At 38.9% G+C, this 24078-nt stretch overlaps 1 protein-coding gene across 2 annotated transcripts in view; it reads left to right on the top strand.

Annotated features, from left to right (window-relative positions):
• PARP8 (poly(ADP-ribose) polymerase family member 8) overlaps positions 1-24078 on the top strand; it is a 160844-nt gene that overhangs the window by 65679 nt on the left and 71087 nt on the right. For both annotated transcript variants that reach the window (XM_088152720.1, XM_088152719.1), the window contains exons 3-5: positions 13062-13099; positions 18643-18732; positions 20951-21021. In XM_088152720.1, coding sequence (XP_088008846.1) covers positions 13062-13099; positions 18643-18732; positions 20951-21021 — 199 coding nt within the window. The remainder of the gene's footprint in view (positions 1-13061; positions 13100-18642; positions 18733-20950; positions 21022-24078) is intronic.

The raw sequence follows: 24078 nt of genomic DNA, 5'->3' as shown, positions 1-24078 counted from the left end.
CATAACAGGGGAATAAAAACAAACAAACAAAAATAAAACACAAGATGGCCCCTAACAGATTAAAACATGGTCCAGAACAGCTCCATCAAGCATCTTCTTGAATGCACACAGTGATGGTGCCCGATTAATCTCTACTGGGAGATTGTTCACTGAAAAGGCTTCCCTGTTTCTCTGTGTGTGTGTGCCTTCGAGTCATTGATGACTGTAGCCCCTGCAGTTTTCCTGGCAAGATTTCAGAAGTGGTTTGTCCTTGCCTCCTTCCTAGGGCTGAGAGAGAGGGACTGGCCTAAGATCACCCAGCTGGCTTTGTGCCTAAGGCAGAACTAGAACTCACGGTCTCCTGGTTTCTAGCTCAGTGCCTTAACCACTACACCAAACCGGCTCTTTTGTTTCAGTTCCCTTTATATTTTCTGTTGGTGGGGCACTAGGAGTTGTTTTTTCTCTAGAGGGACTAATAGGTTGGACTGATTCAGGATGAAGCAGACGGTCCTATAGGTATTCAGGTACCACGCAAAGACCAGAACTTTAAATCTACAGCTAGAAGCTAATTGATAACCACTACAGGGACTACAATATAAATGTAATATGTTCCCCACAACAGGAACCAGTTAATCCATAGGCTACTGCATTTTGGATTAACTGCAGCTTCCATGTGCAGTAGCCTATGGCCCATATAAAGGGCATTGCAGAAGCCTAAATTGAGTGGTAATACGAGTATGGGTTATTTTATTTATTTTATTTATTTATACATCATATTTATATAGCCACTCATCTCACACAAAGGAACTCTGGGTGGCATACAACAATTAAAATAACAAGTGAATAAAAACAGGCATTATAAAAAGATAATAAGTTATTATTAGAATAAAAACATTATCACACATTTTAAAAAATAGGTTTTAAAATATACAAACCCCACAGAGAGAGCAGAATATCAGTTACAGTGGGGTCACTGAAGAATGTCTCTGGTTCCCAAAGACCCCTGTGCCGGATAACACAACCAGGTCCTTGAGGGACTTCCTAAATGACAACAAGGAAGGGGCGAGACTCACTTCGGGGGGGAGAATGTCTCACAAGGAGGGAGCCACGGCAGAGAAGGCCCACCTCCTGGGACCCACCAAATGCAAGTCCCTGGCTGATGGAACGCATAGCATACCTTCCCTGCCAGATCTAATGGGATGGACTGATGTGATCGGGGAGAGGCGGTCCCTCAAATAACCCGGCCCCATGCCATGAAGGGCTTTCAAGGTCAAACCAGCACCTTGAATGGGACCTGGAAGCAAACTGGCAGCCAATGCAACTCGCGAAGCAGAGGTGTAACGTGTGCTGTTCTAGGAGCACATGTAACTGCCTGCGCTGCCACATTCTGCACCAGTTGAAGCTTCCAGATATTCTTCAAGGGCAGCCCTGTGTAGAGCACATTATGGTAGTCCAATCCGGAGGTGACTAGGACATGAGTGACTTTGAGCAGAATCTCCCTATTTAGAAAAGAGCGCAATTGGCACACAGCAAAGAGTTGTGCGAAGGCCCTCCTAGCCATGACTGCCACCTGCTCTTTGAGCAGGAGTCACGAGTCTAGGAAGACCCCCAAATTGCACACTGGGTTATTGTAGGAAAGGTCTCTTGCTTCAGGTACAGTTGCAACTGGTACACCAGCTGAAGCTGGGCAGCAGTCTGTCTCCTCAGAGTTTCCACCTGCTATACTAGCAGGAGCTGTTGCATCCAAACCTGGGCTGGAACCCAACTGGAACCAGGTTTTTAACTGGGGGGTGGGTGGGAAGGACAGATTTTTCTGTTCTGTCAATATATTCATCTCTACTTAACTGGACTTGAATAATTTGTTTAGATTTTGTCATAGTAGAGAATGGCATCATTGGAACAGTTGCTCTCTTATGGCACTACAGGAAGTTATTTTACCCCGATGAACTGCTTTTATGCTATTTACGTCCACACTAGTCCATATTAGTCTTGTACAGTACAGCTTCCTTCCTTCCTTCTTTTCTTCCCTGAGTGAATTTTTTTATTGCCCTAGAGCAGCAGGCTTGAAACTCTTATGCAGGAAATTACATACAATAATACAAACCCATATCATATGTTCTTCCCTTTTGACATGAGCAGCACTGTGCAGAGTGCCAAAAAAGGAGTAAGAAATACTAAGCAAAAGAAAATCAAACAAATCTACAATTTTAACTTTGAACTTTTTTCTTTTTCAACAACTCTAACCCTGGCTTTTTCAGTCTATCCTGTTCTGCTCAACCCATTTATTTTTTCTTCATAATTTTGTTCTGTGGTGTGATCCTCATTTTTTAGATGACCAAGCCACATCAACGTAAATTCTTTTGTACTGGTCATTCACTTTTGTCTTCAATCCATATACTTTCAGTGCTTGTTCATTTTTTATTCAAATGCTTCTAATTTTACCACACACATCTTAAACAACACATTTCCACTGAATTCAAATTTGCCCTTGTGTACCAACTCTTATTTCCATATGTCCAAAGTGGGCAGAAACATGTTCATATGTATAGCTATTTTTGCTTCTTTTGACAAATGCTTGTTCATTCCTCATAACATATCATTATGTTTCTATCAGCATTCATACGTGAAGCATAACTTCCTTGTTATTTTTAGTCATATAAAATAATGTACCTATAAATACATAAATATATGTATTTTATTGTAATGTGCACATTAATTTTTAGATCCATATCTTTGTTGCATGATACAATCTAAATTTCCCAAGTTTTACTAATAATTGCCTCTTTTATATTTTCATTTAGAATTCTGCCAAACTTCGTCCCAGGCACGCATACTAGACTAATTGTTCGGTGTTTTTGCTTTCATTCTTGTTAACTTTCTCATTATATAGAGAAACAGTGGTATTCCAGTCATCAGTCTTCCCACACACATAAAACAAATAACACTCTATAGGCAAGCCACACCCACCTTTTAATATTTTAGTTACTCAATCTACACCTGCAGTCCATTTTTCAACAACCCCCCTGCATTGCTTTCTAAAGACAATATTACAAGCCACCATATAAGTAGTCCTCATTTAGTGACCACAATTGGGACCAGCAACTTGTTTGTTAAGTGGAGCAGTCACTAAATGAAACCATGATTGTGCTTATGATCTTACTTCAGCTTTCCTTTGTTTTACAAACCTGCTAAGGTCATAAATGCGAAGTTACTTTTTGATCACCATCATAACTGTTAATGGTCACTAAATGAGGCAGTCACTAAACGAGGACTATCTGTACTGTTGTTTATATCCTACAAACTACAGCAAGAGTTATATCCATCATCCTTGCACACATTCAGGACACGTGAATGGGATGATGCCACAATGCCAAGTACCTGATCACATTTGATGTGTATGTGCATATGCACATTCCACCCATTCCCCCTTGTGCATAATGTTTTCTCAGTGAACAGAGTTCTGAAGTCTCCATATGATCATACTGGTAGTTTTAAGTGCATGTGGATAAATTCTCATAGAAACCCTCATCAGCACTGCTTACTGGTCTGTAGAAGATTCTGCATGCTTTTCTCTGTGCACTTTTAGCTCTTGTGTATTAAGTTTTAATGGGTCGGAGTTTGGGCAAACTGACACAATTCCATTTCCAAAACATTCTAGTTGTTTTCTTGTCTGAGGCATTTTGGAAGCCTGTGCTAAAGACATACTTCTGGGATTCTTAAGTCACTGCATCGTGTATATTGCACAGTGTTGTATTCTATGATTCTGTGACGCAGTTGCAGAATTCATATGCTCCTGCTGCAGTCTGACCTATTTATGCTTTGGCAGCTAGCTGTGGTCATTATTTTATATATATATTAGATATATATATATATATATAATATATATAAAAATAAAAAAAATAAAATTTCCATTCTTATAAATCAGGTACTTGAAAATCCCTTTTACTGCACCTGGTTTTGCTATTTGCCTTTTGAAGGCTGCAATCCTGCAGTACTCAACAGCCAAGAGTAGGATACAACGTGAGCTCCCAAGAGAATTACTTTAATATGCCTCTCCAAGGCTCTAACTGTGGTTGTGTCACAGCCTTAAGAAGTTAATCATTCCAGAGCAGGGATTCTCAGGGTATACTACCTGAAAAAAGCTTTGTATGAGAAATCCTTTGATCATGGCTCTATAGTATAGTGGAGCTAGGATTGCAGATTAAAGCTGAAGCCCAGGACTCTCAAATGACCTATCTCAGAATAGCAACAACATACAGTCCCAGCATCAATCTATAGAGAAAATGGATGTGTTAGGGCCCAACAGTATTGAGCCTGTGTAATGGTATGTGGGAATGACCTTGGGAGACAGGAGACAATAGTCTGATAAAAGAAGTTTGAGTCTGAAGGAGGAGGGAATGGAGAAAGTGTGTCAGAAGGGACCCTTCCTAGTTTTCAGGAGAGTAAAAGTAAGAGACGGGAGGGATACTTTCAGACTTGCAAAACTGGTTAGCCCTTCAAGACAATCCAGACAAGAAGCACAGCAATGAATACTAGCTTTATCTCTGCTTTAAGGTTACATTAACAGAATCTTGTAAGTCTGAAAGTACCCCTCCCGTCTCTTATGTTTATTCTCCTTCCTGAAAACTAGGGAGGGTCCCTTTTGAGACACTTTGTCCACCCCTCCTCCTTCAGACTCAAATTTAGTTTATCAGACCATTGTCTAGGCTGCACCTTTTCCCTCCTGTCTCCCAAGGTCATTCCCACATGCCATTGCATCTTGCTTTCAGTGTTATTGTTGTGCAGCCCAGAGTGTCTCTGGGTATTATTTCTATGTTTGTATGCTGCTCCAGTCCTAATGAGTGGCTAACAATGGGGGGGGGGGCTAGAACCCTACCAGTTTATTTTTTTAAATAAACCTATTAAAAACAATCCAGTAACAGGTAATGCCTCTCAGCCAGATCCCCAATGTTTGAGGTGTATTATAATCTTTACTCATCTCTGGAAGCCTTCTATATGAGCCATGAGCCATGTATTTACAGCTTTTTGAAAACATAACAAGGAGGAAATGGTCCAGATATCTGGGGGCAAGTACTTCCACATAAGAGGGGTGTCCATCAGAAGGCTCAACTGGGAAGTCCCTGCAGATGCCATTCTCTCAGTGGAGGGACCCTTTTCTTATTGGATCCAAGCCTTCTTTTCCTGAGATCTGAGAGCAAACTGGAGCAGATGGTCTCAGAAACATCTAGGCCATGAGCCATATATGTCTTTAAAGATGACAACCAACTGCTTTTGCTAGTGTTACATGGATGAATCTAGGAACACCCATAACTGGGCTGCTGCATGCTGAACCAGTGAAACGTAGCCCCACATAGAATGTATTGCAGTAATCCAGATGCAAATCGACAAGGACATGAGTGACCTCCTGTTCCAAAAATACCTGCAGCTGAATCACAAAATGTAATTGTGCAAACACTCTTCTGGCCACAGCCTCTGTGTCCTATTCAGATAGGAGCCACAGCTCCAGAATTTAGTAGTTTTGTTACTTCTGTGCAGCCCTTCTGATTCAAAGAGAAAAAGGTGCAACAGATCTCTCAGAGGACACTCACAAAGCATGTGTCTGCAGTTCTTTAAAACAGCTGTGTGTTTTCCTGGGATTACGTAGTTACATGTGATCCTGGGAAAATATGCATTTAGTTTAAGGAGTTGCAATAGCTGCTGCATGAATACTACAAAGCATATTCTCCCCTTGAATCCACAGGACTGTACAACCTTTATTATTATTGTTGTTGGTCGCACAGTCAGCCAGATGTTTAGACTGGATTTGACATTTTTATCCACCTACTGAATCCTTTCCAAGGACCTGGGATAGACAGATGTTGTTTGATGGTGTTAAAGGTATCATCGCAGGATATGAGCTGTTCCAAGTAAAGCTGCCTTTTGCAAATGACTGATGTGATTTTGTCAATGCCGATGGTGTTCAAGTGGTGCTCCAGATGTTTTGGGATTGCACCTAAGGCACCTATTACTATTGGTGCTATATTTGCTTTCTTTTTCCACAGTCGTTCTCTTTCTATTTGCAGGTCTTGGTATTTTGTGATTTTCTCCAGTTCTTTCTCTTCTATTCTGCTGTCTCCAGGTATTGCAATGTCCACTATCCAGACTTTTTTGTCTTTCTTATCGACAATTGTTAAGACTGGGGTGTTATGTGGCAGGTGCTTGTCTGAATTCTACAGTCCCAGAGCACTTTAACTTCTTCATTTTCTATTACTTTGTCTGTTTTGTTGTCCCACCACTTCTTGCTTGCAGGCAAAGGGTGTTTCTTGCAGATATTCCAATGCAGTGTTGTTGCTATTTTGTCATGGCGTTGTTTGTAGTCAGTCTGTGGGATCTTCTTGCAGCAGCTAACTAGGTGGTCCACTGTTTCTTGTTTGCAGAGGCGGCATTTCCTGTCTGTTGCTGTCTTCTTAATTCTGGCTTTATATGCATTTGTTCTTAAGGCTGGTCTTGTGCAGCCAGAATTAGCCGCTCTGTCTCTTTCTTCAACTTTCCTGCTCTTAGCCAGTGCCAGGTCTTGTTGTTACCTGCTTTGCCTGCTAGTTTTCTTGTGTACTGGCCATGTAATATTTTGCCTTGCCATGTCTCTTTTCTGTTCTTCATTTGGTCTTTTTTATACGCCAATTTGGTTTCTTTAGTATCCAATAAGCCTTCATGGTGTGCTGACTTCAGTGTATCTTCTTCACTGTCCTTCAGATATTCTTCCAATGCCTTTTTTTCTTCTTCAACTGTCTGGTATACTTATAACATTCCACACCTACCTATGCCTACCTATGCTCTTTGGTAAGTAGAGTCTGTCAACATTGCTGAATGGATGAAGGTCATGATTCATTGTCATTTTTCTGGTCTTCCTATCCAGGGCTTTTAGTTCAGCTTGAGTCCAGTCCACTATTCCAGCTGTATATCTAATGACTGAAATTGCCCAGGTGTTAATAGCCTTTGGACTTTAAGATCTTCACTCTTCTGATGTATTCACTACTAACCTTCTTCTTGACTTCAGTGTGCTTGATGTTGTCAGCCTAAAGGATACCCAGGTATTTGTGGTGATCTTCATCCAGACTCTTGATGTTATTTCCATTGGGAATCTTGATTCCTTAAGTTTTCACTATTTTTTCCCTTTGATGGTCAGGGTGGCACATTTGTCCAGTCCAAACTCCATTGCAATATCTTGGTTGTATATTTGGACAGTGCTGAGCAGTTATTCCATTTCAGATGATGTTTTCATACAGCTTCAGATCATCCATGTAAAAGAGGTAGGATAACCTGGCAGATGTTTTTGATGTTTGATAATCATGGCCTGACTTGTTCAGTATTGTTGACAGAGGAATCAGTGCAATGACAAACAGTAGTGGTGATAATGAGTCTCCTTGAAAGATTCCTCTCTTGATGTTAACCTCTCCTAGTCTATCACCACTGACCAGCAATTGTGTCTTCCATTGTGCCATTGATCTTTGCACAAAGCTTCTGATGTTTCTTCTGGATCCTGTTATTCCTAGGCACTTGATTATCCAGTCATGTGGCAGGGAGTTGAATGCCTTCTTGTAATCTTTCAAATTGGTCTTCCTTCTCTTACAGTTTTCCAAAATCATCTTGTCAATTAGGTGACAGCTGATCTTTTGTCCCTCTGCTGTTTGGGTGGTTTTCTTTCTGCTCAGATGGAAAGAGCTTGTTTTCAACTAGATGCTGTTGGATTGCATCAGCTACCACACCAGTTAGCAATTTGAAAGTTCTTGGCAAGCAGGTAACTGACCTGTAGTTGCCTAGTGCTGCCCCTTTTGCTGGATCTTTCATTATCAGGTAGGTTTTGCCAGATGTTAACCAATCTTCAATTTTTCCTCCTTGCAGTATCTTGTTAAACTGTTTGGTAGTGAATGGGTACAGACCAGTCAGATGTTTCAACCAAAAACCATGCAGTTCATCTTCCCCTGGTGCCGACCAATTCTTGATCTTCCTTGCCCTTTTCTCTATCATATCTGCTGTTATTACGAGTTCTTTCATTTCAGCTCCTTTTTTATTCTTATCTACCTCCTTTATCCAAGCTGCATTCTTGTTGTATTTCTTTGGGTTGTCCCATCATCATCATCATCATCATCATCATCATCATCATCATCATTCCCCTAGAAATTTCTTGTTAATAACGGTATTGTGCTTGTACTGTAATATACTATTGCTGGGATACATTTAATAGACAGATAAGATATAAGTAAAGCTTAAATATTTTTACTGAGGCGGTATGTATTGAGGCTTAGACAAGACTCATACAGCAATATCTGGCCTGCCACTAACTCCTGATGGATTTGTTTAAAGGAGATCATGTGCAGTGCAGGATTTTTTAGAAGTTCTGCTATCTTTTTCTACCACTCTAGCAAACCCTTTCTACTGCATTTGTAAGACATTGTTGTCCCAAATATCCTGAACAAGTGACTGTTAGGAATGTGGTGTAAGGTACAGGATTGTAAAAGAACATCTGCTGTGAGATAATTTTGCAATGGAATCTTTGCAAAGCATGGATGACAGTATTGCAACGTCTTGCCACCACTTTGTTTGCATAGCAAGTTAATTCAAGCATCAATTTACAAATGATATTTGCTACTTAGCTCATTTGTGGTCAAGTCACATGGATGAGCTAGCTGCGAGAATTATTCTTAGTGAAAAATGCAAATATTCATTGCCTTTGACTCAGCACTCAAGTTTCTCTGAGAAACTCATAAGAAAAATGAAGATGTACAATCTTCAGTGCATGACTGACTGTTCATATATCTTACACAGCCTCCCTTTAGTTCATCAATCCAAAGGATAATGCATTTCTTTTGAAAGCGTAATCTACTGTATTTTCCAGCCTGTGCCATCTCAAAATAAGGACTAACTCAACTCCTTGAACTCGCGCTATGATGTCAGATTTGTGAGACCTCAAGCTGTTGATATGCTTTCTCTATGGAGCAAGTTGGACTATAAATAAACTGTACAGTATATTACGGGAGATTACACTCTGGAGATTTGGTTCAATCATTAACTGCCAGTAACACTAGTCACAAAGTTTTCTCAGGTTAGAAAAATTCCCTTACAGTATTTGTTTACTGATGCACATGATTATCATCAAGAAAAGTATAGAACCACCTCATTTAAAGTCTGATTATCTAGCCTGGCTGTTTGCACTGAATTAGAACCCTTTGCAAGCCACATAGCTTATCAGTTTAGCTGATGTCATCCATATACAAAGATGTTCTGAGAATTGTTTTAAGCATTATTCACATCGTGCAGATTAAGCAATGAATTTCTTTCTAGAAAATGGAGTGATTTCACAATTTTAAAAACTGAATGAATCGATTAGACCAGTTCATGGAAAATAAAGCAATCAGTGGTTTTTAGTCATGATGGCCTTATATTACTTTTAATTTTGGAAGCAATATGACTTTCAGTGGGGAACCCAGGCAGAAAGATGTTTACATTCTGCTTTGGGGCTTCTGTATTCTATTGTTGAATCAGAACAATACATGTAGAAGAGGAAAAAGAAATCCTCTTTAAAGTGATTAATGCAAATTATTTTCATTTTTTGTCAGGTGCTGAAACAGCAAAGTTTATTTGGTGAGAGGGGGAATATCACGCATGTGCTTGATCCTTAATGTAAAGAATTCTGTGGGCTTTCTCTAAGCCCACACAGTAAGCACAGTGTTTCTACTAAGCAATAACAAGTCTGAAAAACAGCAAAAATAGGAAATGGTGGCAGCCAACAGCTGTATAAATATCCATGCAGAAAGAGTCAGCAGCTTTAGGCCAGACTGAGTGGGTATCATCAGTTTAACAGTCCAGGCCATTTGTGTTATTTAGAAAAGCTACTGCAAATTTTAGCAAATTTTTTGCAATGATTGATTTAACATAGTAGTCTGTATCTTTAAAAAAATTCTCAATGAGCAAACACATTTTAATAGCATTTATTTATTTATATTTCAAAATTGTCACCGCGCACCTCACTGCAGAGCGACTCTGGGTGGTTTACAATAAAATAAATAAATATAAATTAAAATAGAATAAATATTAATTAAAATACATTACAATAAGAATTGTAAATATTAGAAGTGGCATTAGAAATATTTATTACTGAATTATTATGAAGTGCCAGCTAGGAAGTAAAAGTTCTTACCTAAAGAGCCAATTTGCAATGCACATTTTTTCATTATTAAATTCTTGACACTAAGACCTATGAAGTGAGACTGGGGGGACTAGAATGTTTACTCTTGAGAAAAGATGATTAAAGTGAAATATTGTCTCAGTCTTCACTACCTAAAGATGTGTCTCATAAAAGAAAGCCAAGCCCTGTTTCTATCATCATAGAGTGCAGAACAAGAAATTTTAAGTGACAGGAAGGCAAATTCCAGTTAAATCTAAGGAAAAATGGCCTAAATGTAAAAATACAGAAGTTTTATAGCATACTAATTACAAGTAGTCCTCACTTAACAATCACAATAGGGACCAGAAAATTGGTCATTAAGCAAGGCGGTTGAGAGTCACCACGTGACCAGACCCAATTTTATGACCATTTTAACAATTAATCGTTAAGAGAATCACTGTGGTCATTAAGCAAATCCAGCTTCCCCAATGCACGTTTTTTGCCGGAATTTGCTTAATGACTATGTGATTCGCTTAATGACCACATGTTTCACTTAATGACCACAATGATTCACTTAATGTTCATTGTCAAAAAGGTTGCAAATTGCAATCACATGTCTGCAGTGGGGGTAGTGCAACAGTTTGCACCGGTTGTAAGTGTGAATACAGGTTGCAAAGCACTTTTTCTGAGGCCATTGTAACTTCGAACCATTGTTAAATGAACAGTTGTTAAGCAAGGACTACCTGTACCTAGGAAATTGGTGGGCTCCCTTTCACTAAATATCTTCCAACAAAAACTGGATAAACATTTGTTGTGAAGGCATTAAATGGGATTCCTACAGTGAATGTACTGACCTCAGTGGCCTTTTCCAACTCTTCAGTAAGGGTACTCTGAACATATTGCTTTAGATCAGTGTTTCTCAACCTTGGCAACTTTAAGATGTGTGAACTTCAACTCCCAGAATTCCCTGGCCAGCATCCTAAAGTTGCCAAGATTGAGAAACACTGCTTTAGATAAAGATTATGTAGTCTGTGAAATCTGTGATGATCTTGCCAAAGTTTGGCTACAGTATAGCCAGCTTTCAACACCACTTTGTAAAAACAAATTATAAGGCAATGGAACCAAGCATTCTGGGAATTAAACCAGTTCCATTCCCACCCTTAAAACCTAACAGACTCCCCAAAACAACCTCTCTCAAAAACAAACACAAAAAACAGTCTGAGTGGAGCAGCCATTTTTGCTCCAAAAATCGGTGATAAGGTTTGTGGTTATCGTTTTTGTGCAGAGGAGAGGGACTATAGTTATCAATGGAAAGTGGCTTGTTCCCCAGTGTCTCCCACTTCCATTCCCACCTTAATCCCACTAAATACAAAAAGTAGCTGGAAAAAATTAGAACTGTCCCTTCCAGGAGCATTATCATGGTTTTCTGCAGCTTTCCAGGAGGTTGGGAAGCAATGTTGCTAATCCCACGTTTAAATCATAATGGAATGTTGTATAGCTACAACCTTCTAGTTGTCTTAAAGAAAGCTGGAGGCATCTGTTATATGTTCAGAAATTTGATAGTGCCTGGTGAGAGAGGGAATGGAGCAGTAAGTCCTACTTGCTTCCTTATGCATCTTCATTCTCTTCTCTTTGATAATCCAAAAAGAAACTTGGGCCCAGATTTGCCTCTGGACTAATAAGCAGGCTGGTTCTCACATGGATGGGCAGCAGTATTGTCTCATTGACTGTTATCTTGAACACGTGGATGCAGCATCAGAGAGCATTTTGCCAGGGGAGATAATATTGATGTCAATAAGGAAATACATTCCCAGCTCCTGGTTTAGGATGTTACAATGCAGGCTCTTTAATATTTTCACTGATTTATGGCTATTCTTGAAATGATTGTGGAGAAGACCAAGAACATAGGTGAAGCCTTCTATATACAGGTAGTCCTCACTTAACAACCATTCACTTAGTGACTGTTCAAAGTTACAACAGTGCTGAAAAATGGTCTTACAACTAGTCCTCGTGCTTACAACCATCGCCGCAGCCCACGATCATGTGATCACAATCCAGGCACTTGACAACCAGCTCACACTTAACAACAGTTGCAGTGTCCCGGAGTCACATGATCGCCATTTGCAACCTTCCCAGCTGGCTTCCGGCAAGCAAAATCAGTGGGGAACTGCATGATTCACTTAACAACAGCGTGATTCACTTAATGGCCGCAGTGATTCGCTTAATGAACGCTACAAAAGTCATAAAATTGGACATGGCTCGCTTAACAACTGCCCCGCTTAACCACAAATTTTCCAGTACCTGTTGTGGTCGTTAAGTGAGGACTACCCCTAAAGAACTGATGTGAATCCTTTAAAAAAGATGCCATGCACACATTTCAAATAGTTCCTTCATTTTGTTGAAATAATAACAATACCCTGAAAGTGCTAAGTGTTTGATAACAATTGTCGATGGAACAAATTACTCTTGCATAAAATAGATTGGAGTCTTGGTGCCAAACTCTGCAGTAGACAAACCTCATCTTCTAGACTGCAGGAGAGTAACCCTAAAGGACTTCATAAATAATCTTAGATAGAATTTGGTAAGTGATTTGTAAATTGCAGGTGTAATATGTTTTCCTTTCAGAATAGAAATGGGGACGGATGAAGGAAAGCAATGGTACAGAAATTGGACAATTGAGCAGTGTTGATTCTCATTTTTCCTGCTTCCCCTCTCAAAATACAATTTTATATTAGAGAGGTATTTCTTTGAGAAGGAGGGAAAGCTGGAAGAGCTCTTCTGCTATCTTGGTTTATTTATTTATTTGTACTAGGCCCTTTGAAATCTGGTAAAGTAACTGCTATGTTGAGCTGTCAAAAATCTATAAATAAATGTGGACAGTGCAATTATTCCTCTGCTTCTCTTATGTTATTCCTTATCTTTTTCTTCTTTTTAACAGCATATCCTATTCGGTGCACGTCTCTGAGGATTACCCAGGTAAAGTGTGACTTTCTGTGCTGCTGACAGCAGAAGAGGTTTCAAATTCTATTACTGTGCCCTAGGATTACCTTTGTGATAATCACATTTCATTAGCCACCTCATTTGCACCCTTTATTTTCTCTTTTTTAGCCTTCCTTTCTTAAGTAGGGTGAGAATGTAAGAATTCAGTGCAACAGAGAAAGAATGTGGCTTGCCTGTGTTAAAAAAAAAAAAAGCCTTTTATGTAAAGAACTGATGTGAATCAGTTCTTTATATAAAAACAGCACACAGAGGCACGGGGGGGGGGGGGGAAGGGGAGGGGAGGGGAGAACCAACCCCAAAAATGTTCTCTGCTTTCAACTATTGCTGATGGAATAATGTGCTAACTGTAACTAAAGGATGTGGTCTCTGAACAAAAGGGAATTTCTCATCTTCATGGATTGTTAAAAATAACACCGTGTTGAAAACTGCCCTGCAATTTCTTAGACGTTTTCTTGCCCTGCGAGAGAGGCTTCTGTTTTTCTGCCTTCTTTCTCAGAATGATTAAGAGCCCAATCCCTTCACCCCCATTTGCCTTTGTTGTTGAGATTCCTTTCTTGTTGGAAGTGGTAGAAGGTGCTCCTGCTGATAACATTGTTTTCTGTGGGGGATGTTTCCCTCATTTCATCCCATGCTTCCTGGGCTGAGATAGCTCAATGGGAGGAATTCCTTGTCATAACTTCCCTTGAGATTGAACTGAATTGGAGAATGGATTATACAATGAAAAATAAAGGCATTAATGCATGCCTTTTGGTAAATGCATGCAAGAACACCACACTTCACCCATCAAATGTCAATACATTTCTTTGAGAGAATCAATTCACGTCAGTTCAAATCTTTATTTTGGTGACAGACCACTGTAAGCATAGAAATTGTGAGAATTACATTCAATAAAATACTGTCATAAAAACCATACACCACTGAATGCCCCCGTTACATAACGCTAGAGATGTTCACATTGCCGTATGAAGTAATCCTCCAGTATATTCCCTTTGCAATTACAAAAATATTAGAAGGGTGATATAAAATAGAGAATACTGTAACACTGTTATAACTAAACAACAATAATAGAAAATATTGACATTCTAGTTAGATCCCCTAATCTACTTTTTATTCAGTCTGAATTTGTAGGCTGTAACACCAAACAAGACAACTTTGCATTTCGTTGTGGAATTGAGATCTGATAATAAAAATAAGCTTGAGCAGTATTTATTTTATTTTTATTCATTCAGTTTTGGGCTGCCTGACTCCTCAATGGCCCTGGGGAGTTTACAGTTTAAAAAGAAATAGTATGACCTGACAGCCTTAACTATTTAGGAGAAATAAAGGCATTTTGGATGTCTCTGTAGAAATGAACTTTAGAAATGAACGTGCTAAACAGATAAATTTGCCCAGCTTAAATCAGGCACAAATGTTCTAGATATTGCATCTAGTTTATCTCATCTAAAGAAAAGCCAAGAGGAGGATGTTGAATTGCAACAATGTGAAGACCCTTCTGTTTTTAGGATTCCTAACTGTACATCACCTGTCTGATTATCTGGAAAAAGAAGGTTAGGCATCCTATCAAGGTCAGTCTGTTGCTGCACATCTGTTATTCTCCATTTCAGCACAAAGCAACCCTTATCTTATACCAAGGACTTTAGGTTAAGGGACTTTTTTTGTGTGTGTCTGTGCCTTCAAGGCAGTGTTGACTCCTGGTGACTGCCTGGACAAGTCCCTGCAGTTTTCTTGGCAAGATTTCAGAATTGGCTTGCCCTTGCCTGCCTCCTAGGGCTGAGAAGGAGTGACTGGCCCAAGTTCACCCAAGTGGCTTTCTGCCTAAGGTGGGATAGAACTCATGGTCTTCTGGTTTCTAGCCTGATGCCTTAGCCACTACGCCAAACTGGCTGTCTAGGGGACATTAGCCCTAAGTATATCAGCTTCAGCAGCAGCAGCAGCTCCCTCTTCCATTCATGTTGAAAACTATTCTCTGAAGTTAGAAGGGCCAGGCCCACCTTGAGGTAGGGTAATTGTAACCAATATTTAAGTATAGCTATCCCTATTTTAGGTTCTACTTTTACTATAATAGCCTTGAAATACAAGGAAGCATTTCTAACACTACATGGAACCTGGAATCTCCTCTTAAAAATTTGGACTGAACTTGTTCTAATGGATTAAAGTCAAGAATAGGATCTAATCTACGGGCTGTGCTTAGATGTTTGAATATTCTTTGGATGCCTAAGCCTCATGTAATTCCAGTTGTAATTGCAAACGGTTATTATATTGTACTGCTTTTCTTTTTCTTTTCAATCTTCTTACTGAAAGTGGGAAATGTAAACCACTCAGAGAGTCCTTCTGGATTGGAGCAATATATAAACTCCAGCAAAATAAGCCAACAACAAGCATTCACCCTGGAGCATCCATGGGAATGTCTTTACTTGAAAAATCTTATGGCAGCAGGAATGTAATTACCATATTTAGTTCATAAAAAACACGAGAGCGGTTAATGTGGGTATTATGAGCAGAGTATATAGTATATATTTACCTGCTGCCAGATAAATGAAACACCACTCCCAGTTACTTAAAACATGTCATTTATTCAGTGATGCTCATCTATTTACCAGGTATGAAATTTAGGTCTCCTAGCAAATATAATAATTTTTGGTTTTTGATAATTAATTTCCAACTTCCTTCTTCACAGAACTACATGAGGGCCCTCAAGGCTCTTCTGAGTCCTACAGGATTCAGGATAGCTGCATCATCTGTATATAATAATATGTTAACAGATTTATCCTTGATCTTTCCTCCCTTTAGGAGAGGGAAAGTTCAAATCATTTAAGTAGTTTACCAAATTGTTTAAATGGTGATTAAATAATAGTGGGACTAAGATGCGATTTTGCTTGTTCTTTTTTGATGGGTACAGGAAGAAGTGTAGTTAAGTAGACATTAAATATCAGATGTTATAGCACCAAGAACAGATCTGTGGTGGTGTGAGCCTTCCTAAATCGAGCCTCCTCTGCTAAATGGTTCTCCTGTTCAGTCCAGTCCCTCAATAAATACCTAGCCAAAAGCTTAATTATCATATTAAGCAAGTCAATAGATCGATAATCCCCCCAAAATGACAGCTCTACTAGAGCAGGAATACTGATTTATGAAGGATAGACTTTAGAAAACATGGACTCTGTCTGCTAAATAGAGATAGATGTAGTGTTTGGAATTATCCCAAGTGTCTCAAATCAGCTGAAAATTATATCTAGGAAGAAGAATAAGTGATTGAAAAGCAAGCAAATGCCTACACGTTGCAAATAGGGAAATGATAACCAGTTCTGTAAGATGGGCAGCTCTATAAATCATTTAAATAAATATATAACTAAAACAGCCATACATGTAGCACACGTACCATCTATATCATTATCATTGCAAGTAAAAATAGGAAGGCGCACACATGTGTATTATATATGTATATATAAAATACATGCATGTGTGTTGCATATTATCTCTGAATATGATCTGTGCAGATTGCACAGTGTTAATAGTGGGGATGCTCCCTGCCCTGCTAAAAATTGAGGTATGGCCAATCCTTATCTCTGTTTGATGAGAGTGATTTCTGCACATGTGCAGAAATCCTTGTACATGCGGAGAATCCATTCTCACTGGTTCAGAATGGGGGCAGCTTTGATTTACCCCATTGCTCTGAAGGGGAGCTCTGGCAAAGCTTGGATTGAAATGGCCTTTTGGTCATTTCCACAGCCACCCCCCCTTCTTCCAATACATGTTGCAAGCATATTCTAGAATTATTATTGTATCTATTGCCTAAATATATGCTTGATATAGAAGCCAGTGTTCCAAAAAAGGAGAAAAATACTTTCCAATATACAGTGCAAAGACTAAAAGGTCCATTACTGGGAATCAATACATTATACAACACAATGACTCCTTTAGGAAACATAGTTCCAAAGAGTAACAGCATGAAGTAATGGCAAGCCAATTGTCTGTCTGAACTTCCTGAATTAGAAAGAAGAGCTAGCCAGTGTTTCTCAAACTAGGCATCTTTAAGATGTATGGACTTCAACTCCCAGAAATCCCCAGCCAGCAATGCTGGCTGGGGAATTCTGGGAGTTGAAGTCCATACATCTTAAAGTTGCCAAGTTTGAGAAACGTTGAGCTATACCAAGGCCTACCCTCTCTGCTTCCTACCTCCCCACAGTGGAGTTCTGACTGATCAGTCACTGGTTGGGGTGGAAGAGGATACAACTTTCTCCTTCAACAAACACATTCAAATGGTTAGTTATGGCCACCTGCCTGCCACTGGCCACGGCCTGGCCTCGTGGAGATGAGTCACAGTAAATAAAAGGTAATCAGCATCTTTGTTTCAGGTTTTTTTTATAGCCTGATGAAGGGTTAAGCAAATTAATGGTTGCCACATGAAAGAGAAATAGGCTAGGAAAAAGCATTTTCAGGTTTCCAAATGGGACTGAAAATCGATGAGCAGTTAAAACAGATAGTTTAAGGCCTTGACTAAGTGGGTTATGGATTACAGCCTAGACCCATAAAACTAACTATTGAGTACATTTTTATCATTAATTCATCAGAGGCAAGGCAACACTTGCCCTTTTGACTCTGGCTTATTAATGCCGTGCCTCTGGTCTGGTCTCCATGAGACCTGTGAATATTGATGTTTACTTGTTGCCTCCATTTTGCATCTTGTTGTCGCTCTAAGATTTAGAGGCCTCTGGGTAAGCTTTCCTCCTGTCCTAAGTGATGACTGGGAGTAGTGCGGAAGACATATTCCCTTTCCTTTGGATTCAGGCTCAGGATTTCCAGGGCTAGTTTGTAATTACAGTGACTAGAAACGTGTTTCCGTTTTTAGAATCAATTCTGCTATTTGGGAAAAAAGATATAGTAAACATTCTACACAAAAAAATGTGCATTGTGTTATTATAGTGTCATGTCATGCTGGCTGAGATTCAAAGGCTCTCAAAGGGTTCAGGATGCCCAAAAAGGATGTAGGAGCAAAACTCCAATCCAGAATGAGGGTTTTATCTTGGCTGTGAATTGTATATTTATTGCTGTGGTCTATATTATGTTGGGTTTTAACTGTTGCTAGCCACCCAGAGTCACTATGGTGAGATGGGCAGACATATAAATGTAGATGGATGGATGGATGGATGGATGGATAGATAGATAGATAGATAGATAGATAGATAGATAGATAGATAGATAGATAGATAGATAGATAAAGGTGGCAGAACTTATATACCCATTTCTGCTATTGAGAAAAATCAGATATAGTCCCCCACTTTCAGAAATAAAAAGTTAGTTAGGAATTTTTGTGTAAGATGTATTAGCTTGACAAGATATGATTCCTGTCTTCTTTCTTAAAAAATGGGGGAGAGGGGGAGAGAAAGAGAGAGAGATAAATTGTTTTACCTTAAAAACTGGAAATCGTAAGATATTTTGCAGAGAAAGACATATGGGATGTGCTTGTGGATTTTTCATTATGGTTTTATATTTGCATTAAATATAGCATTTTCTTACTGCAGATAATACCTATGTGTCCAGCTCAGATAATGATGAAGATGTACTAGTTACAACAGAGCCAATTCCAGTAATTTTCCACCGAATTTCTACAGGTGATGTTGTTTTATATCATCTAATTTATTACACTGGGCAGCATGTGGCTTGTTTCTCCTACAGCTGGACTATGCAGACTTTGCCAGCAGAGGTTCCTGAAGCCAAGGAAGATACGTTCAGTATTTCTTAAGGCTGATCAAGGCAGAAGAGACCATACCTAATGCCATAGTAAAAATGGATCGTTAAACTACAATCCTATCAACAACCTTTTGTTTCCCTTGTGTGTCAGCTCTCAGCCAGTGCTAAGAGGTCTCAGAGTTGTAATCTTAATACATCTGGAGGGCACCAGATTGGGGAAAACATGCTAACTATTCTTTGTGCCTATTGCTTTGTATGATTTACAAAGAGTCTGAATTTATGTATTCATATGCCATAGCAATACACATGGTAGCTATTGACAGGTGTGGTATAGAAAAACCCTAAGAATAAGTAGACCAGCTAGAAACAGAAGGTGGGTCTTAGGACCTCTCACTCTGCTAGACTCCTCAGAACGTTTTGTGATCTGTATTGAATGGAGTACCAAAAGAAAGATGAACAGTATTTTGATGGCTGAAATTACATATTTTAAATTATTACAGGCAACATCGTTAAGTTTGTTACCAGACATGGCCAGGATGAGGATGGAAATGTGGGGCTAATTTTCCCCTCCTTTTAGCCAGGATTTAGGAGTAGTTTTTTGCTTTTCTTTCTTTTCTAAACCTGCCTAACTTAGCACGAGTTGTTGTTGCTGCTGCTGCTCCCCCCTTTTAAAGCACCACCATTATTTGGTAATTTGCCACTGAATTTTGGGTGGCACAATATTGGGGGGCTCTGTGGGCCATAACAAAAAGCAGCAACAATATGCAGTGGAAGCAGAGCCCTCAGAGGCCCTGAAGGCTTCCTCAGAACCACAGCTGGACACTCTTTATGTCTACTCGCTCTGTCTTCCTTTTACCTTGTGGAGGAATGAGGGGTCAAGAAGAGGCTGCAAAAATCCAGACGACCATTACATGAGCTAGAGTTGTTTTTTCTTCTTTGCTTTCCTGCCCCTGGGAAACAGGGAATCTTCTGAGGGGGGTGGGTGGGTGCAGAAGCTCAAGCTGAAGTAGGAAGGAGATATACCTCTTAACATTCTGCAGGTCTCTCAAAACCTGGCTGTGCCTTCAGGCTTGGAGGTCCCAGGGAGATCATGAAATGGCTCCCTTACTGCAGTTAACAGCATCCTCTTTTATTCTTGTGTTTTTTATAGTTTTAATAATGAATGTTTTTATATATTTATTGGTTTTTAATTAAGTGTTGTATGCCTCCTAGAGTCATATTTTGTAAGATGGGCAGCCATACAAATTTGATAAATACATACATACATACTTACATACATGCATACATACCTTGGGTGACCAAGGAGATGAGGGGAGACCTTCATGGGACTCAGGGCTGCAGCAGTGGGGGAAAAATGGTGGTATGATCCTCCTTGTCCTTTCACTTCACCTACCCTCAACTAAGCTGTACTTATGCCCCTGGCAAAAATCAAATTTAAGAATGTAAGGCACTAAAAATCCCAAACCTTGACTGGATTGTTGAGAAGTAGCTTTTTTAGTTGTCCATATATAAGCATACATTTGGTCTTAGTCTTCCTCTTTCAAGATAATGGTTTCAAAGAAACACAGCACACTTGTAATAATGCAGTCAGGCTATCCCTAGTAAACATAGACTGTGCTCTTTATACACAAGTTTATTCATTTTATTTGAACTTCTTATCAAGAGTAAATAACCATTATTTTTGTCCATAAATAAAAAGTCACATTATATTTGTTTAATTTAATTCACATGAATAATAGTTAAAATATACAACTCAGATGAGATTGCAACTTTTCTTAGAAGTGTTTCTTTCTTTCTTTCTTTTTTTAATAGCACTGTTACCAGAAGTTGGTGGGGAAAACAAAATGTGGAATTTGCAAAAATACAAAATGAAAACTTTTATTAGGGCAGCTGACATACACTTCTGATGAAAATGCTTCTGAAAACATTCTCCTCCTTACTAGATCATCGGAACCGTCTTTGTAACACTTTGAATACATTGTCACACAGATCATCATTAGACCCTCATGCCTAAGCCAAATATTTCTGGCATCTACAGTGCAAGAATGCGAAGAGCTTCTCACTGATGACAACTATTTACACACATTGAAAAATGCTGTAACCTGCTAATTTTATCATTTTTTCTTACCTTTTTTTTAGAATTGCGAAAAACAAGTGATGTCAACTGTTGTTTGTTTATAAAGTCAAAGTTACAAAGAGAAAATGGAGAGGTACAGTATTTTTTAAAAATTGGTAATACGTGTTTGCAAGTGTCAGAACAAAAAGAAGATTAACACTGGAGAAAAGTTCCTCCAAGGTATCCTGCTTAAATCATATACAAGCTGCCACTGTGATATGAACAGAGTAATTTTATGCTCATTGGAATCTGCAGGTGCCCTAATTCATCCAAATAAGAAACCCTGACAGTAGTGTCATCTGTAATAAGCTGCAATGATGTCAGAATTACAGTATGTGCATCATTATGTACAGATAGACATCTCCTGCAAGTGCCTGTCACATCATGCAGATGCCACGCAAGTCATCATTTGCCCCCATTTGGGTACATCCATGCTTGACAGTTTTGTTGTAAGTAAAAGCTGCATGGTCCAAAAATATATACAAGTGGTGTTATAGAGTCATGAAAATTGGAACATCAAAGCCCTCTTTAGTCCAGCATCCATTTCTGTGAACACTCAACTAGATGCCTGCAAAAAGTCCATCAGCCAGAGACCAGTTCAGACTTTCTTGTTCCCTATCAACTGATAATGAAAGACATCTGTGATCTTGAATGTAAAAATTAGCCATTGCAACCAGTAGCCATTGCTAGTTTTAACCTATCTTCACAAATTCATTAAATTTCTTTCAGAAAGAATCTGCACTGGTGGCCCTCACCAACCTCTACTAGCAAATCTCATTATCTTATGTATTATTTGGCAGGATGTAACAGGCATTTTCTCTTATCTGGAGGGATCTGAAAACAGCCTAATTAGTAATATTTCAAATAAAAATAAATAGGGACACAATTTTCCTTCCAAGATCTTTCCATTAAGTATGTAAAATATTTACTTGGCTATTTTTATTTTATTTTATATGTTTTAATTTATTAAAATTAAGTCATATTTTATGATGAGAAGGAAAAAAACCCTCTCAAGCCCCTCAAAAGATAAAAACAATGCAAATATAAAGAATAGAGTTAATAAAAATACAGATGTAACAAAACAAGCCTATCATCCCTAAAATACTTTAACAAGCCAAATGTTGCAGTCACAACCATTAACAATTCTATAAAAAGCACAACTCAGCAGAAGGCCATGGAAAATAAATGAGTCTTGAAGCTTTTCTTGAAGGCCTGTGGTTACAGGCATTGTATTTCATTCCTACCAAAGAATTTCAGAAGAAATGAGATTGCTCACATTTTTGTGGTACAGCTTTTTATAGTTGTCTCATGTTAGCTGCATTCATGGATACCAACAGATAAGCACCATCCCTACATATAATCAGCAATTGGGGGGGGGGGCTTGTAGACCCAGAAGCTGTTGCTTCCTAATTTAATAGCCAGTACCATAAAGAAAGTCTTCTAAAAATCATTCTAGGCCACAGATTCCCAAATCTTTTTGATTTGAGGGCCACATTTGACCTTTGAATAGTTTGCCAAGGCCCCATTCTGAAAAAAAAATGCGTGCAGCCAGGATAAAAATTAAATTCTATTTCTTTTAAATTTAATTAAAAGCAAATATAGTTAAAATCAAGGGTGTGCGGTGCTTTAGATCCAAAGGCAAAGAGGTGCTTCAGAATGGGTGGGTGCACTCATGTAGCTGTTCTCTGGAATGCCTTGAAACAGCTAATTTTTTTTCTAGGATTGTGAAGTGAGAATCCCTACTTGATTATGTATTGATTTCTTCGCTTATTTTTTATGAATGATCTTAAAAACATAGAGAAACGTACGAAAAAACCTTCTGAAGCAAAATGCAGGGGGGATATTGAACTAAATGTGGAGTCCTTGGTGCTCTCTGAGCTTGGTTGTTTGCTCGTAGACATTTTGTGACCTGACTAGGTAACATCATTAGCTGATGATGTTACCTAGTTGGGCAATGAAACGTCTGTAAGCAAGCAACCAAGCTCAAAAAGTACCAAGGACTCCACAGTTCAACCCTGAACTACCTATATTTTTTTCTATTTGAGCTAAATGTTCTATCTTGGTAAAAAAATTCTTTTGAGCCTTAGTCACAGCATTCTAGAAAGTTGGCAGAGTCTGGACAAATATTAAATCTGTCTTAATTTAATTCAAATGGAATTATATGAATGTCTTCATATATTTAATGATCTCATGCTTCCTAACATTAAAATTTACAATTTGAGCACTACTTTTGAAAGGGATCCAGAGGCTATAGCAAAAGGTTTTAGATGACTGTATTCCTCAGTACATTCAGGCAAATCCCGTAAGGCAAACCCCTTAGCTTATTAGGAGTACCAGTTTAATCTGGATTTCATAGCCATGCATTCTAGTCTTTGGATCCAGACTGCCCTATAAAGCCATATCTACAAAGATCTTTGATTTTGTTCAACAGAAATGTTTCCCTATTTGTCTTACATGAAATGTACTTTGTGTTGGCATCAGTGGTTACAGAGACATGTTTTTGATGGGACATACTGCTTAATCTCAACTGCTTGGCTCTTCCTTCAGGTGGGAGCATTTAAACGAGGAGTGGGTAGTCCATGGGTCATATGTGGATGCAAGCACCTCATTTGCATTTCCCAAACCATCCTAAGATTGTTTTATTGAAAGCAGAAAATGTCCAATTTTGGCAACATGAATGGTCCAAATGAATGTGTTGAGCCTTACACTATCTATTATCACCTTTAAAAAGTGCAGTCCCACACTTCCGTGCTTGACAAGCTTCATTCAGTGATGTCATCTCATAACCTGGCCATGCTTAACTGCTCTTGGAGGAAAAAAAGTGCAGCTCCCTCAAGCCAAAAACAATTTACAACTCCTGATCTAAACAGTTCAGAGAATTGACACATAAGTAATAACATAGCCACTTGGATTACTGGATTATTGCCAATCAAGTACGGTATAGCTCATGAACAAACCCTGATTTAGAGTTCATATGTATCTGTACCTCTACCTCTGTCTCTACTCTGTCTCTACCTTTACCTCTACCTACCTATTAGATTATAAGGTATGAAAATTACTGGGAAATGGAAGCAATTTATAGATAAATAGAATAGCTGCCATGCAATCCTGGGGGGAAAACATGTTTGGTTTAAGAGCTACAGTTACAGTG

The sequence above is a fragment of the Python bivittatus genome, unplaced genomic scaffold, assembly GCF_059951505.1.
Source record: "Python bivittatus isolate LINGU-HERP-01145 unplaced genomic scaffold, Pbiv_v1 ctg000570_np1212, whole genome shotgun sequence".
In the NCBI taxonomy this organism is placed as follows: Eukaryota; Metazoa; Chordata; class Lepidosauria; order Squamata; family Pythonidae; genus Python; species Python bivittatus.
The sequence above is the reverse complement of the archived record's forward strand: the minus strand, read 5'-3'. Positions and strand labels throughout refer to the sequence as shown.